The sequence below is a fragment of the Anomaloglossus baeobatrachus genome, chromosome 1 (assembly GCF_048569485.1).
Source record: "Anomaloglossus baeobatrachus isolate aAnoBae1 chromosome 1, aAnoBae1.hap1, whole genome shotgun sequence".
NCBI classification, from domain to species: Eukaryota; Metazoa; Chordata; class Amphibia; order Anura; family Aromobatidae; genus Anomaloglossus; species Anomaloglossus baeobatrachus.
Genome location: NC_134353.1, coordinates 739,656,230 through 739,670,759, shown reverse-complemented (window position 1 = coordinate 739,670,759; position 14,530 = coordinate 739,656,230). Strand labels below are relative to the sequence as shown.

Here is a 14,530-nt window from a genome sequence, read left to right as displayed (position 1 = left end):
TATCTTCAGTGTTGTTCCATGAAAAGATATAAAATATTTATAAAAATGTGCGATATGTACTCATGTTTATGACATACTGTAAATAAATGAAAAACAAAACTATACATGTTTGGTATCTACAAACACAAACTTACTTGGGGAATCATAATGCCCGATCAGTTTTACCATTTAGTGAACATGGTAAATAATAAAAAAAAAATTGTGTAATTGCACTTTTTTTTTTTTTTTGCAATTTCACACACTTGGATTTTTTTTTTCTAGTACAATATGAGGCAGAATAAATGGTGTCATTAAAAGTACAACTCTTCCACACAAAAAAAAGAACAAATAATCATATAACTATATTGACAGAAAAAATAGAGTTATGGCTCTTGGAAGAGAGGGAGGGAAAAATGGAAAATCAACAAGTGGTGAAGGGGTTAATTAAATTAGTGATATATATTAAAGAGGTTTTCCACTACTAATGTGACCCACTTTCTTTTGTCCTGTTTCTTATTAACACTTTCCTAATATACTTTTGCTACCTACCCTGCTTCTGTAAGCTGATTTCTCTGTGGCACATACTGTATGTACCTTTTATTGTTGTTTTCCTACCTGAGCAGGGCCGTCACTGGTGGGGGTGGGGCTGCCTCTGTGTGAGTGACAGCAGTTTGGGCATGCATGCACAGATCACACTTCACTCTCCTCTCAGCTGGATTTACAATGCGGTGATTTGATGAGACCAGTACATTGGTTTGCCGATCATTGGATAGTACTGAATATCTCATGGTGACATCACATCGCAGTGCTTGTCTTTTCAAAGCATCACAGTGAGGTACAGTGTTGGGATACTACTCTCTCTGCATACTCTGCAAACAGGCACTGTGGGGACCCTCTGAAACAGGTTTTGTGGGAACACTCTGCATACAGGTAGTGTAATCTGCTGGGCACTCTATCTCTTTATACAGGCCGTGTAGTTACGCTGCATTTTTTGGGGTGCAAAGAATGAGGAGAACATCAAATAGGGGACGTAGTGGTGGAGCTGCTAACGAGAGAAGTGGTCAGTCAGTGTCTGCTAAGCACTCAAATGAAACACCTTGCTCTGGTGCACAAAAGCAAAAATACATTCTGCTTAATTTCATAGGCCCGAGTACCGCTGTACGAATGTTGAGGCGATTTTAGATTGTATGGCTGTGTACCTCCAGGTCCCTCACTATGTTTTCCACCTATACCTTTGCAAATCAGCCAAGCAGCCTGAGCGCTAGGTCATGCAGCAGTCTCTTCTTTTTGATGACTCCGCTGGCTGGGGTTCAGTGGGTCATCCACCTGACTTTGCCCCAGAAGTAGAAGAGATTGAGTCCTCTGATGCCAAACCACTTGTTTTGTATGAGGATGTGGGATGGCTAGGATCATGGTCAGCGGATCACCACAACACATCTCTGATGATGGCGAAACACAGTTACCAATTGCTGCAGCTTTCTGCATATTGCAGATCATCAAGGAGGGCAGGTGCAAGGAATGGGTGGAAGATGACGCTGAGGATGATGATGTCCTGGAACCCACATGGAGTCAAGGTCATCTGAGTGATGTGCGTAGTTCGGAGGAAGAGGTGTTGGAGGTGGAGAAAGTGTTCACAGCAGGGTGGCACTCAAAGCAGCTCACAGGCATCACTGGCTGTGGGGGATACAGAGGACATAGACTTTACACTTCCTTGTCATTTGTTCTGAGCATGGCTACATGCTGCAGTGCCTGTGCAATGAACCCCGAGTTGCCCAGATTTTTACCGGTGCTGATTACTGGGTGGCCACCCTGCTGGATCTCTGCTACAAGGACAACGTTTTAACCTTACTTCTGTCACTGGAGCTTGATTGGAAAATGCGGGAATACAAGCGCATGCTGGTAGACACACTATTGACAGAGTTCCCACCTGACAGCAGGGCTCAGTGGAAGCACAAGGCAAAGGAGGAGAAGGAAGTTGCTAATGCAGCTGGGGCATTGGCACCACCACGGAAGGGAGGGTTAGCCTGGCCGAAATGTGGAAAAACCTCCTCAGTACTCCACAACATCCAGCACCACCACCATCTGAGATGGTCCGTGTTAGGAAGGTGGAAGAGTGTCTACACGTACTAAGTGCTGTGTCTACCCTATTTAATTTCTGGGTCTCCAAATTGGACACCGGATCTAAGCTTGCTCTTTTATATATACCTTGAAGGTGCTGGCCTGCCCTGGGGCAAGTATACTGTTGGAACGTGTGTTTAGCAGGGCAGTGGTTGTGATCACAACCAATGTGGGAAGCTCACATACATTAAAATAAACTAATCTTGGATCCCACAGGATTTGTCCTAACCTTTGGCTGAGTGGAGAAGTATAGCTGCCCCCAATGGTGTTGTTCATTCTAATCAGCTTGTTCATTCTATTGCCATTGTAAATATTTTGGGGCCTCCCCAAATAAAAAAAAAAAAAATCCCCCACAAAAACAGCATTGACTACCTCGGCCTCTTCCACCTACATTGTCATGTCAACATTCTCCTCCACTTGGATTCCGCCTCCTGGTTCAAGATGATTATTAGTATATTCTATGTTCAAGTCCTTTCCCAATCCACTTTTGTTTCCAGGCTAGTTGTCCTGCTCTTACCCCATTTTGCTTCCTTTTACAATCCACAAGCCCTTACTGCCACCGTTTAACAGCCCATAAGTTTGGGTCCCAATTGACTTCTATGGTGTTTAGTTAGAGTTTTGTTACCCGAACTGAACTTTGCACTACAGTCCGATTGAACCCGAACATCCATGGGTTCGCTCATCGCTAATAAGCATACATAGACAAAGTACAAAAGAAAATGGATTCCATATAAAATAAGTCCTAAGCTCTTAGAAAAAAAGGGAAGGCAGGAAGGCACTATTATATCAAATAAAGACCAAGTGGTCATATTAGAAACTTGCCCAAAAAGCAAAGTCTCATGTATATAAGATTGAGGAATCCAAGTTACCCATCATAAGGTACACCAAACGAAGTGACCAGACATGAGAACCCCAATGAGCATTTCACTTATTTCTGCTGTTGCTTCATAAAGGGGATGGTACATAATGCTAGACAGCAGGTCCTTAAATATTGAGCAATAGATGGTCACATGACCGCATTGAAACAAATCATGTCCGGATAAGAAGTGGCACATGACCGCGATTCCACCAATAAAGTCCTAAGAAATGGTGCATGCACACTTCATCACGTGTGCCAACAATGTCATCTGCAGCCATCAAGGTAGCTAGGATGCATTGCCATGGTTACTGGGAGAGCGCAGACACCATGAAGATGCCGCGGGCAGCAAGGGAGCATGCGACAAAAAGCTCATGCGTACACTGGACAATACAAGGAGTAAGAAACACATGGGGAATCAGTGGCAAATATTTTAAAGTGACAGTGCATATTAACATAATATCTTTATAAGGACTCAAAGTGACATTGCTAATATATTCAAGACTCAATTGAACACTATAAACACTCATGGCCAAAAATGTTGGCATCCTTGATAATGTTGCAGAAAATAAAGTATTTCTTATAGAAAATTATTTCAATTGCACATATTTTTTTTTATAAATTTTCCTTTTTTTTGTGTGTATTGGTAGAACCCAAAATAACATAAAATGGGCCAGACAAAATTGTTGACATCCTGAAATTAATATTTGGTTGCACAACCTTTGTAATAAATAACTGCAATCAATCGCTTCCTATATTCCTATATCATCAAGTTTCGTATACTTCTCAGCCTGAATTTTGGACCAGTCGTCTTTTGCACGTTGTTCCGGGTCTCTCATATTTGAAGGGTGTCTTTTCCCAAAATCTCTCCACAGGTGTTCAATGGTTTATACCGGACTCATTTGCTTGCCATTTCAGAGCTCTCAAGCAATTTGTTTCCATTTCAGTGTGCTTCTTGAAGTATGTTTTGGGTCATTGTCCTGGTATGAAACCCATAACCTAAGACGCAGACTCAGCTTTCTGACACTAGGCACTATGTTGCGACCCAACATTTTCTGGTAATCTTCAGATTTCATGATGCCCTGCACACAGTCAAGGAATCCAGTGCCAGAGGCAGCAAGACAGCCCCAAAACCTCTTTGCACCTCCACCATATTTGACTGTCTGTACTGTGTTCTTTTCTTTCTAGGCCTCATTCTGTTTGTGATAAACAGTAGAATGATATGCTATACCAAAAGTTGTATCTTGATCTCCACAAGAAAAGGATTTTGGCTTACTCACATACATTTTAGCAAACTGCACTGTAGCTTATTATTATGTGTGTGTCACTGTGTCAGCAGTGGGGTCCTCCTGGGTCTCCTGCCATAGCGTTTCATTTTATTTAACACTAGAAGTCCCAGAGAGGGGTCATTTGACATTTCTACCATTGGAACCCTATGGAGCTCAAAATTCCTGGGCCTTCTAGTGTTAAATGTCAATGGACAGTTCACCCTGACACTGATGCACTCTGCGCCTGCAGGACAGCTTGAATTTCTTTGGAACTTGATTTGGGGCTGCTTATCCACCATCTTGACTATCCGTGTTGCAACTATTAGAAAGCTCAAAAACAAAATGAATAACATAATTCACTTGGAGAGCTGTGAATACCTGAAAAGAAATGCTTTACATAAGTTATATAAGATCTGGAAGGCATGGATAAGTGCCCCAGGTCTTCCATCACCTCCTGCTTTAATTCAGAATGGTACTGTATAATGGACTAACTTTTACTCCTGGTTACAATAGATCAGAGTATAAAGAAGTGGATATTTGTTCCAATCTCTTGAACATTTCTTACTTAGATTTGATCTTGAATATTTGACAATAATAAAGTAACCTTATTCTGAGTTCTAAAAGGCAAGGGTTATTATTACAATAGTGCAATCTTTTACTTTTATGGTACAATAGTGTTACTAAATTATAGGTAAACTGTTTACAGCTTTAATTTATAGTATTTTTACTATTTTTGTAAAAGGTAGAATGTTTGTCTACTTAAAATGAATTTTATTTAGTGGTATTTGGTGGGAAGAGGGCTCCCTTCTTAACTTCAACAAATAAAAACAAGGGAAACTTGTAAAGTGAAATTTATTTTGTATAACTAAAAGTGATTTTTGTACAATTCCCCCCCCACACTAAAAAAGGATCTGTTTGACCCTCCAAAAAAGAAATGTACTTATTACAATTGTCTAACCAAATACTTCATTATCTACAGACATTTGGCCCGAAAGTTCTTATACATCTGGATACGGAAAACGTTTGGAAGGGTCCTTCTATCCACTGCAAGGTACCAAACCCTTTTAGCCTGTACATTACAAGGCCTGTGGCATGTTCACAAAAATTCTCTACAGGTGACACACAAACTACTAGTAAATTACATATGCTAAATAGAATTTTTGCAGCCAATGTTTCAGCATTGCCACCTATTGTTGGTTGTAGAAGTTCCATCACCTCTTTTTATTTCTCGAAACAGCTGAGAATGGTATAACGTGTTTCATAATACAACCAGCTTCTTGTTTATAAGGCCATGTTCATACACTGCTGAGTGAACATCTATTTATAGTGTAGAAAATGTTCAGACAAAAAAAATGTTTTTCCAGTCCTTGGGATATTTGACAATATAACTTTCACTTTTCAGTAGTAATATTTTACCTTTTGGCCTTTGCTGTGTGTGAACATATCTTCAAAACCTGCAGATATGGGATAATGCTGTTGTTTATAAAGACCAAACTGACCACTTCTTTTGTTTAAAAAAAAAAGTGTTCCCTTCCAGGGGAGAGATTTGAGGGAGAGGAACGTGGCACTTATCTGAACAGAGCGGAAGTTTATCAAAAAGTGTGCATAGTATATATGCACTCCCCTGTAATAAAGATCAAATGAGCTGTGAGTGGGTATCTAGTTCCACAGATGGGTTTGCTGCCAAGTTGATCCACTGTGAATAATCTGTTGACTGTTATCGGCGCTCCCCAAAGAGTAAACTTGATATGATAAAGATTGATGTGATCTGTTCACTGATTTTATTAGGAAAAGTGCATGGACGTATTCACATGATCATGCACATATAAAACATGCGACAACACGTTTCGGCTTTTTTTTTTTTTTCCAAATGTTTTTATTAAATTTTTCAATTTTTATAAACATAACAAAGACCTTCATGGTTACAAAAGAAGAACATTCCTCTGACAGAATAAAACATAATAGGGGATATTGTCCCAACTTAAAATTCCAGACTGCTCTTTGGTAAGTCGTTAAAACCTGTGTCAACCCTAGGTATTTCCGAAGTTGCTGATGTGTCCCGATATACCCTTATCTGCTCATCTTCTCCGCTCTCCACAACCCACTACTGGATGATTCTTAATTTACCCAAGTTGTCTTGGATATCATTCAAGAGATACCACTCTGAGTGTGTAAAAGGTGTCATCACATTATTTATCTCTCCCGGGGTAAATTGGCGTTCAATAAAGTTTCTCCATCTCCCAAAAAACTTGCCTGTCAACCTGTCTTTGTCCCTTTCCGCTGCCATTTTTTCTAGTCTCAATAGGTTGTGTAATTCGCCAATGACTTCCTTCATGGATGGGCTCTCTCTGTGTATCCAGTGTTTTAAAATACATCGTTTGGCTATCATGGCTATGTCATGTAGTATTGCAAAATTTTTCTGTCCCTGCGCCTCCGAACCCCCTCTTACTCCTTTCTCAAAGGAGTGAAAAATCCACACCATTAACTCTAAATCACTAGAAATTCCCCATGTTGCTCTAACAAATGCCCTAACTTGATTCCAAAACCCCTGAATTTTCTTACATTCCCATAATCCATGTAACATATCTGTTTTCTCTTCTTGACACTTAGGACATCGCATATCTCTTCCTGGTATATTGAATCCCAAGATAGCCCTATGTAAGATTCTAAATTGAGTGTCCCTCCATCTCTCACGTTTCGGCTTTTAAAAAAAAAAATTCAGTCTATCAGCAGCATAACCCAATGTCAGAGCCCCAATCAAAAACCCCAAGTTCGGTGAAGCTTGTGTCGTCATGTTTCCGTGCATCTGTGCATACCAGGTTGTACTACCATGTTAGTTTAAGCTTCCTCGCTTTTTCATTAGTCTGACTGAGGAGCCCATGAGCTGAAGTCCGACTCAGCACCCCTCTGTGATTAGCAGCCTAATTCTGACATTGGGTTATGCTGCTGACAGACCTGAAGGCTTTTTTTATAAGCCGAAACGCGGTGTCGCATGACCATGTAAATAGTTCCATGCTCTTTTTCTAATAAAATTATTGAACGGATCAGATCGATCTTCTTCATATCAAGTTTAGTCTTTGGGGAGCGCCGATAGTGGTCAACATTTTCTTTCTACTCTTCTCTCATTACTAACGTATATTAAAAAAATAAAATCCTTCAGCAGATCTACTTTTTGTCTGCACGTTCTATAGTTTATGAATGATCTGTTGCCAAGTCTGTTTAATTATATTGAAATCGATAAAGGTTATAATCCCCTTTTGTACTGAATGTTTGTTTTATTGTTTCTTTGCTTTTTAAAGACGTTTTTTTTTAGTCTTCATTCTAGCTAACTATTTAGTGTGCAAAATCTTACAGATCTGTCAGGGCCCTCCTCCCCATCACTTCTCTCAATGCTAACATTTTGAAAAACGGCACGCAAAGAAAAAAAAATCCTTCTCTTTAGAGGTTTATTTTAATTTGCATAGTTTCATACATCCATATGACGCATTTCGGCTAGTAGTCTCATTTTGTAGAATGGATTAACTGCATTTGGATGGAACCTAAATGGTCTCAAGAGGAGCAGAAAGTAATTACTGATTTGTTTTGGAAATCATCATATAGGAATAATCTCCTTAATTTTTCAAGCAGTCCTCAATCTGCTTTTAAAAAATCATTGCCCTTTTCACAGTATCAAAGGGTACGCAGGATAGTCACGAATCGTGAAATTCTCGTTATGAGAGTCAATGAAATTATCCACAAAACTTATTGTCACAGGAACGGGACAGGGAGATGTCTAGAAATAAAGATCATCATAAAAGAATAACATTTGTTAATAAGTATCATCCCTGGTCCCATTGTAGCCATAACATTAAAAACAAAACATTGGCATATTTTACATTAGTCTTATCCCGGTGTTGTGGACTTTTAATATCCCACTATGATTTTTACTGCAGAACCAAGTACATAAGATACATTAATTCGAGCTGATGTAGGTACCAAAAAACACCGGTTCAGAGACATTTGATGACCATGAATAGAGGACCCGTTCCGTGTTTAAATTGTGTCCATTGTTAAAATGTAATTCCAGGTGAATTTGTTTTCTTCTGACCATCCGCATACAGAGGAATCTTATCATATACATGATTATTTCACTTTTGATAGTAATTGTATTTATATTTTAAAGTATTCACGTGGACAGACACACAACTCTAAAGATACTGTCCGACAAAAGAATTTGTTACCAATTCCGTCTCACTTTGATAAATGCAAACGTAATCCCTCATACAGTCATATGAAAAAGTTTGGGCTCCCCTATTAATGTTAACCTTTTTTCTTTATAGCAGTTTGGGTTTTTGCAACAGCTATTTCAGTTTCATATATCTAATAACTGATGGACTGAGTTATATTTCTGGATTGAAATGAGGTTGATTGTAGTAACAGAAAATATGCAATCCGCATTTAAACAAAATTTGACCGGTGCAAAAGTATGGGCACCCTTATCAATTTCTTGATTTGAACACTCCTAACTACTTTTTACTGACTTACTAAAGCACTAAATTGGTTTTGTAACCTCATTGAGCTTTGAACTTCATAGGCAGGTGTATCCAATCATGAGAAAAGGTATTTAAAGTTAAGGTATCGCGGTTTTTTATTTTTGTATTAAAAATAGTGATTATGAAATCAAGTATTTCTAATACAAAATGAAAATCGCAGCTTATTTAGTTTTTATTTAATTTTTATTTGACTAGAGGCACTGGGGGCTGCCATGCTGGATTTGCCGTGTGTGTAACGACAGTAACTCCTTCCTTTATGGCAGCCCCTGTGCATAGACTCTGATAGTCGGGCTCCGACCCCATGCCGTACGTTACAGTGGGCGTCTGCTGTGACCTGGACACGCCCCCTGGACTGTCCAGTTCACAGCAGAGGGAGGAGACCAGCGCCATTATTGTGGAGCTCACAACGTGTGCTGTTTGCTCCACTTTACCCCTGTCAACCGCCGGGATGTGTGAGTACGGGCCCCTTCCCCTGTTACAGTCTCCGGCGACATCCCATCCCTCCGTTCTCCCCAGCCCCTGCTCCGCCGCCGCTACAGAAGCCGGCCCTCCACCCCGCCATTACCGTCTCCAATGACACCCCCCTCCCTCCGTTCTCCCAAGCCCACCACTGCAGCTCCCCCAGCTCTGCCCGCCGCAGCTCCCCCAGCTCTGCCCGCCGCCGCAGCTCCCCTAGCTCTGCCCGCCGCAGTGTGTGTGTGTGTGTCACTGCATGTGAGTACCTGTGTCTGTACCGGTGATACTGTCTGCAAGGTTGTGTATCTAATCCTCTCCTGTGTGATACTGTCTGCTGAGCTGTGTATCTAATCTGTGTGATACTGTCTGCTGAGCCGTGTATCTAATAATCTCCTGTGGGATATTGTCTGCTGAGCCATGTATCTAATCCTCTCCTGTGTGATACTGTCTGCTGAGCCGTGTATCTAATTCTCTCCTGTGTGATACGGTCTGCACAGCTGTGTATCTAATCCTCTCCTCTGTGATACTGTCTGCTGAGCTGTGTATCTAATCCTCTCCTGTGTGATACTGTCTGCTGTGCTGAGCCGTGTATCTAATACTCTCCTGTGATATTGTCTGCTGAGCCGTGTATCTAATCCTATCCTGTGTGATATTGTCTCCTGAGCTGTGTATCTAATCCTCCCCTGTGTGATACTGTCTGCTGAGCCGTGTATCTAATCCTATCCTGTGTGATACTCCTGCTGTCCTTGGTGACACTTTGGACATTTGTGGTCATCAACAAAATGGCTGTGCATTATGTCCCTACATGTCATTCTCTGTTATCTGTTGTAAACACTCAGATTGGGAGGGTGAGGCGTGCCACCACACACAGGAGAGCAGACTCCGCGCACTTTTACTGCAGCTGTAATCTGAGCTTTTTATACAGTGGAATTTCTGTAGGATTTCAGCAGCTGCTCCCCCTAGTGTTTAACAGTGGAAAATATCAAACTTTTTAATTTTTTTTTATATTTTGCTCAATTAAAAACAAATAATAATATTTAAACAACACATTAAAACATTATTACTTTACATTTTTTCAGTTATTGAATTTTTTTTTGACGATACCTTCCCTTTAAGGTGGCCACTTGCAAGTTCTCCTATTTGAATCTCCTATGAAGAGTGGCATCATGGGCTCCTCAAAACAACTCTCAAATGATCTGAAAACAAAGATTATTCAACATAGTTGTTCGGGGGAAGGATACAAAAAGTTGTCTGAGATTTAAACTGTCAGTTTCCACTGTGAGGAACATAGTAAGGAAATGGAAGAACACAGGTACAGTTCTTGTTAAGCCCAGAAGTGGCAGGCCAAGAAAAATATCAGAAAGGCAGAGAAGAAGAATGGTGAGAACAGTCAAGGACAATCCACAGACCACCTCCAAAGACCTGCAGCATCATCTTGCTGCAGATTGTGTCAATGTGCATCGGTCAACAATACAGCGCACGTTGCACAAGGAGAAGCTGTATGGGAGAGTGATGCGAAAGAAGCCGTTTCTGCAAGCACACCACAAACAGAGTCGCCTGAGGTATGCAAAAGCACATTTGGACAAGCCAGTTACATTTTGGAAGAAGGTCCTGTGGACTGATGAAACCAAGATTGAGTTGTTTGGTTATACAAAAAGGCGTTATGCATGGAGGCAAAGAAACGCGGCATTCCAAGAAAAGCACTTGCTACCCACAGTAAAATTTGATGGAGGTTCCATCATGCTTTGGGGCTGTGTGGCCAATGCCTGCACCGGGAATCGTGTTAAAGTTGAGGGTCGCATGGATTCAACTCAGTATCAGCAGATTCTTGACAATAATGTGCAAGAATCAGTGACGAAGTTGAAGTTACGCAGGTGATGGATATTTCAGCAAGACAATGATCCAAAACACCGCTCCAAATCTACTCGGGCATTCATGCAGAGGAACAATTACAATGTTCTGGAATGGCCATCCCAGTCCCCAGACCTGAATATCATTGAAAATCTGTGGGATGATTTGAAGCGTGCTGTCCATGCTCGGCGACCATCAAACTTAACTGAACTGGAATTGTTTTGTAAACAGAAATGGTCAAATATACCTTCATCCAGGATCTCATTAAAAGCTACAGGAAGCGACTAGAGGCTGTTATTTTTGCAAAAGGAGGATCTACAAAATATTAATGTCACTTTTATGTTGAGGTGCCCATACTTTTGCACCGGTCAAATTTTGTTTAAATGCGGATTGCACATTTTCTGTTAGTACAATAAACCTCATTTCAATCCAGAAATATTACTGAGTCCATCAGTTATTAGATATATGAAACTGAAATAGCTGTTGCAAAAATCCAAATTGTTATAAAGAAAAAAGGTTAACATTAATAGGGGAGCCCAAACTTTTGCATATGACTGTATAAGATTTCAAATCTTACAAATTAAACAACCTAGAAGAAGGCGGGGGGGGGGATCGTATTGAAATGTTGAAACCGAGAGAAATGTCCTGGATAGATAAGCTGCAGACATTAGAACCACGGGGATTGGACCGAGATTTTGAACTCACAGGGTTTCTATAATAAATCTATCTTATGATTAAACAAATATACCGTATTTTTCGGACTATAAGACGCACCTGACCATAAGACGCACCCTGGTCGAGGAAAATAGGAAAATAAAATTTTAACCAAAAAATATGGTCATGACACACTGTTATGGGGCGAGGATCTGCTGCTGACACTGTTATGGGGGTAATGTCCCCAAGTTCTCTACTAAGGTACCCCATTCTGATAAGGATCCTCCTGCCTTGTATATGATCCTGCTCATATACCCCCCATCCTGCTAATAATATACCCCCCATCCATCCTGCTAATAATATACCTTCCATCCATCCTGCTCATGAAATGCCCCCATCCATCCTGCTCATGAAATGCCCCCATCCATCCTGCTCATGAAATGCCCCCATCCATGCTGCTCATGAAATGCCCCCATCCATGCTGCTCATGAAATGCCCCCATCCATCCTCCTCATGATATGCCCCCATCCATCCTGCTCATGATATGCCCCCATCCATCCTGCTCATGAAATGCCCCCATCCTGGTAAATGGCGTGTATCCTGTGGCACAGGAAAAAAAAAATAAACGTTTATACTTACCCTTCCTCACTCCCTGAAGCACCGATCTCTATCTCAGCTGCAGCGCCGCTGTGTGGAGCTGTCACCGGTGTCTGCAGCATCGCGTCTTCCTGTCTGTGCCGGCGGTAAGCTGATCGATTCTGGTGGATACTAGCGGCGCGCACAGCGATGACGTTATCGCGGTGCGCGCCGCTAGTGTCCAGATCAGCTGACCGCCGGCACAGACAGGAAGACGCGATGCTGCAGGGGGGCGGCTCCACACACGGTGACGGGTGAGTACACTGATTCACTGCACCCCGCGCTGATAATGATGCACGGGGGGCAGTGAATACAGCCGCACATGATCACTCCAGGCTGTAGTTGCCAGGGGTGATCACGGCCGGCTGCTAATTATGCACACCCCCCCCCTTCCCGCCCATCACCCCGCCCACCTGTCAGCGCCGGTTTCGCTGAGAGATGATAGGCGGGAGGATGGGCGTGCATATGTAATGAGCGGGCCCACGTGGTCACTGCAGGCTGCTGCAGGCTGCTACAGCCTGCTGGTGCCGCCGATGACCCGCTCCACCGCGGCACCCTCATTCCCCGCACCCGCAACCTTATAGTCAGACCATAAGACGCACCCCCCACTTTCCCCCAACATTTGGGGGGAAAAAGTGCGTCTTATGGTCCGAAAAATACGGTAGGTAAATTGTATAATGTCTTATAACCACCAAGTCCCAATGTATAGTGGATGAGGAAACACCTCCTCAATATAGAACAGCAACCAGATATGGTCTGTATTTCAGGACCCCAGAAATGAGGCCAGCATCAAAATAAAATATATTTAATTTTTATTAGTGATAAGGAAAAAACCCCACTTTTTTTAAAGAAAAAATATATAGAAAAACAGGGAATATACTCAGCTAAATAATCAAAATATTCCGTATATACTCAGCTAGTAGACCAGAAAACAGGGAATTTCCAGATTTTTAACAATAAATACATTCCATGTACACTACAGACATAAATACATAAGTCAGGAAAAAGTAATAAATATGCTCATATACATGTCAAAATGTCAATAGGTATGTATAAAATTAAATATACATACAAGTTATGCAAACAGTAATAAATATGCCCATAGATTATAAATTTATAAGAACAATCGATAATTATGTGCAAAAATAGATATTATATATGCAAAAAGTGCCAGAGGCCACTTGTAAGTATGGCCTTCCTGTAGTTCAGCACATAGGGCAGAATTGTTCCTAAATATATAAGTATTCAACCAATCAATAAGTATGTGCAAATTTAGATACTATATGTGCAAATTATGCAAAAAAAAAAAAAGTGCCAGAGGTCACTGGTAAGTATGACCTTCTTGTAGTTCAGCACATAAGGGCAGAATTTGACATAACTCTATCCTGTGTGCATGGATAGAGAAGTCACTAGGAACAATATAAAGCTAGAATATGTTGCAGCAGGGTTAACATGATATGATAAGCTAGTATGAATGGCTAAATATATTTTTACACAAGCATACACCAATATATGTGGAGGTAGCTACCAAAATTGGTATAAATCTTATTACCTGGAGTATGTTGAGCTGTGCTGCAGGAGTCCCCAGGTACTGGATCCCCTACGCCTGACGCTCGTTTCGAGGTGGCTTCATTAACTAGGCATCTTTATCATTAATAAAAATGAAATATATTTTATTCTGATGTTAGCTTCATTTCTGGGGTCCTGAAATACAGACCACAAATATATAATAGGTCTGATTGGGGTATAAATGCTTTTCTTTGTCGCTCCATTGGGAGACCCAGACAATTGGGTGTATAGCTTCTGCCTCCGGAGGCCACACAAAGTATTACACTTGAAATAAGTGTAACCCCTCCCCTCTGCCTATACACCCTCCCGTGCATCACGGGCTCCTCAGTTTTAAGCTTTGTGTGGAAGGAGGCACACATCCACTCATGCTCCCATTTTAGTCAGCAGCAGCTGCTGATTTTATCGGTTGGAAGAAAAGAGGGCCCCCACGGGGCCCCCGGCATGCTCCCTTCTCACCCTACTAAGTCGGCGGTGCTGTTAAGGTTGAGGTACCCATTGCGGGTACAGAGGCTGGAGCCACATGCCGTTTTCCTTCACCATCCCTTAGTGGCTCTGGGAGAAGTGGGATCCTAACCGGTCATCCATTCACTGGGACCGGGCTCCCTCCGCAG

At 41.6% G+C, this 14,530-nt stretch overlaps 1 protein-coding gene across 1 annotated transcript in view; it reads left to right on the top strand.

Moving 5' to 3' along the window:
• SFI1 (SFI1 centrin binding protein) overlaps positions 1 to 14,530 on the top strand; it is a 134,319-nt gene that overhangs the window by 10,425 nt on the left and 109,364 nt on the right. Inside the window, 1 exon segment of the mRNA XM_075323458.1 lies at positions 5,201 to 5,272. Within this exon segment, the coding sequence (XP_075179573.1) occupies positions 5,201 to 5,272 (72 nt within the window).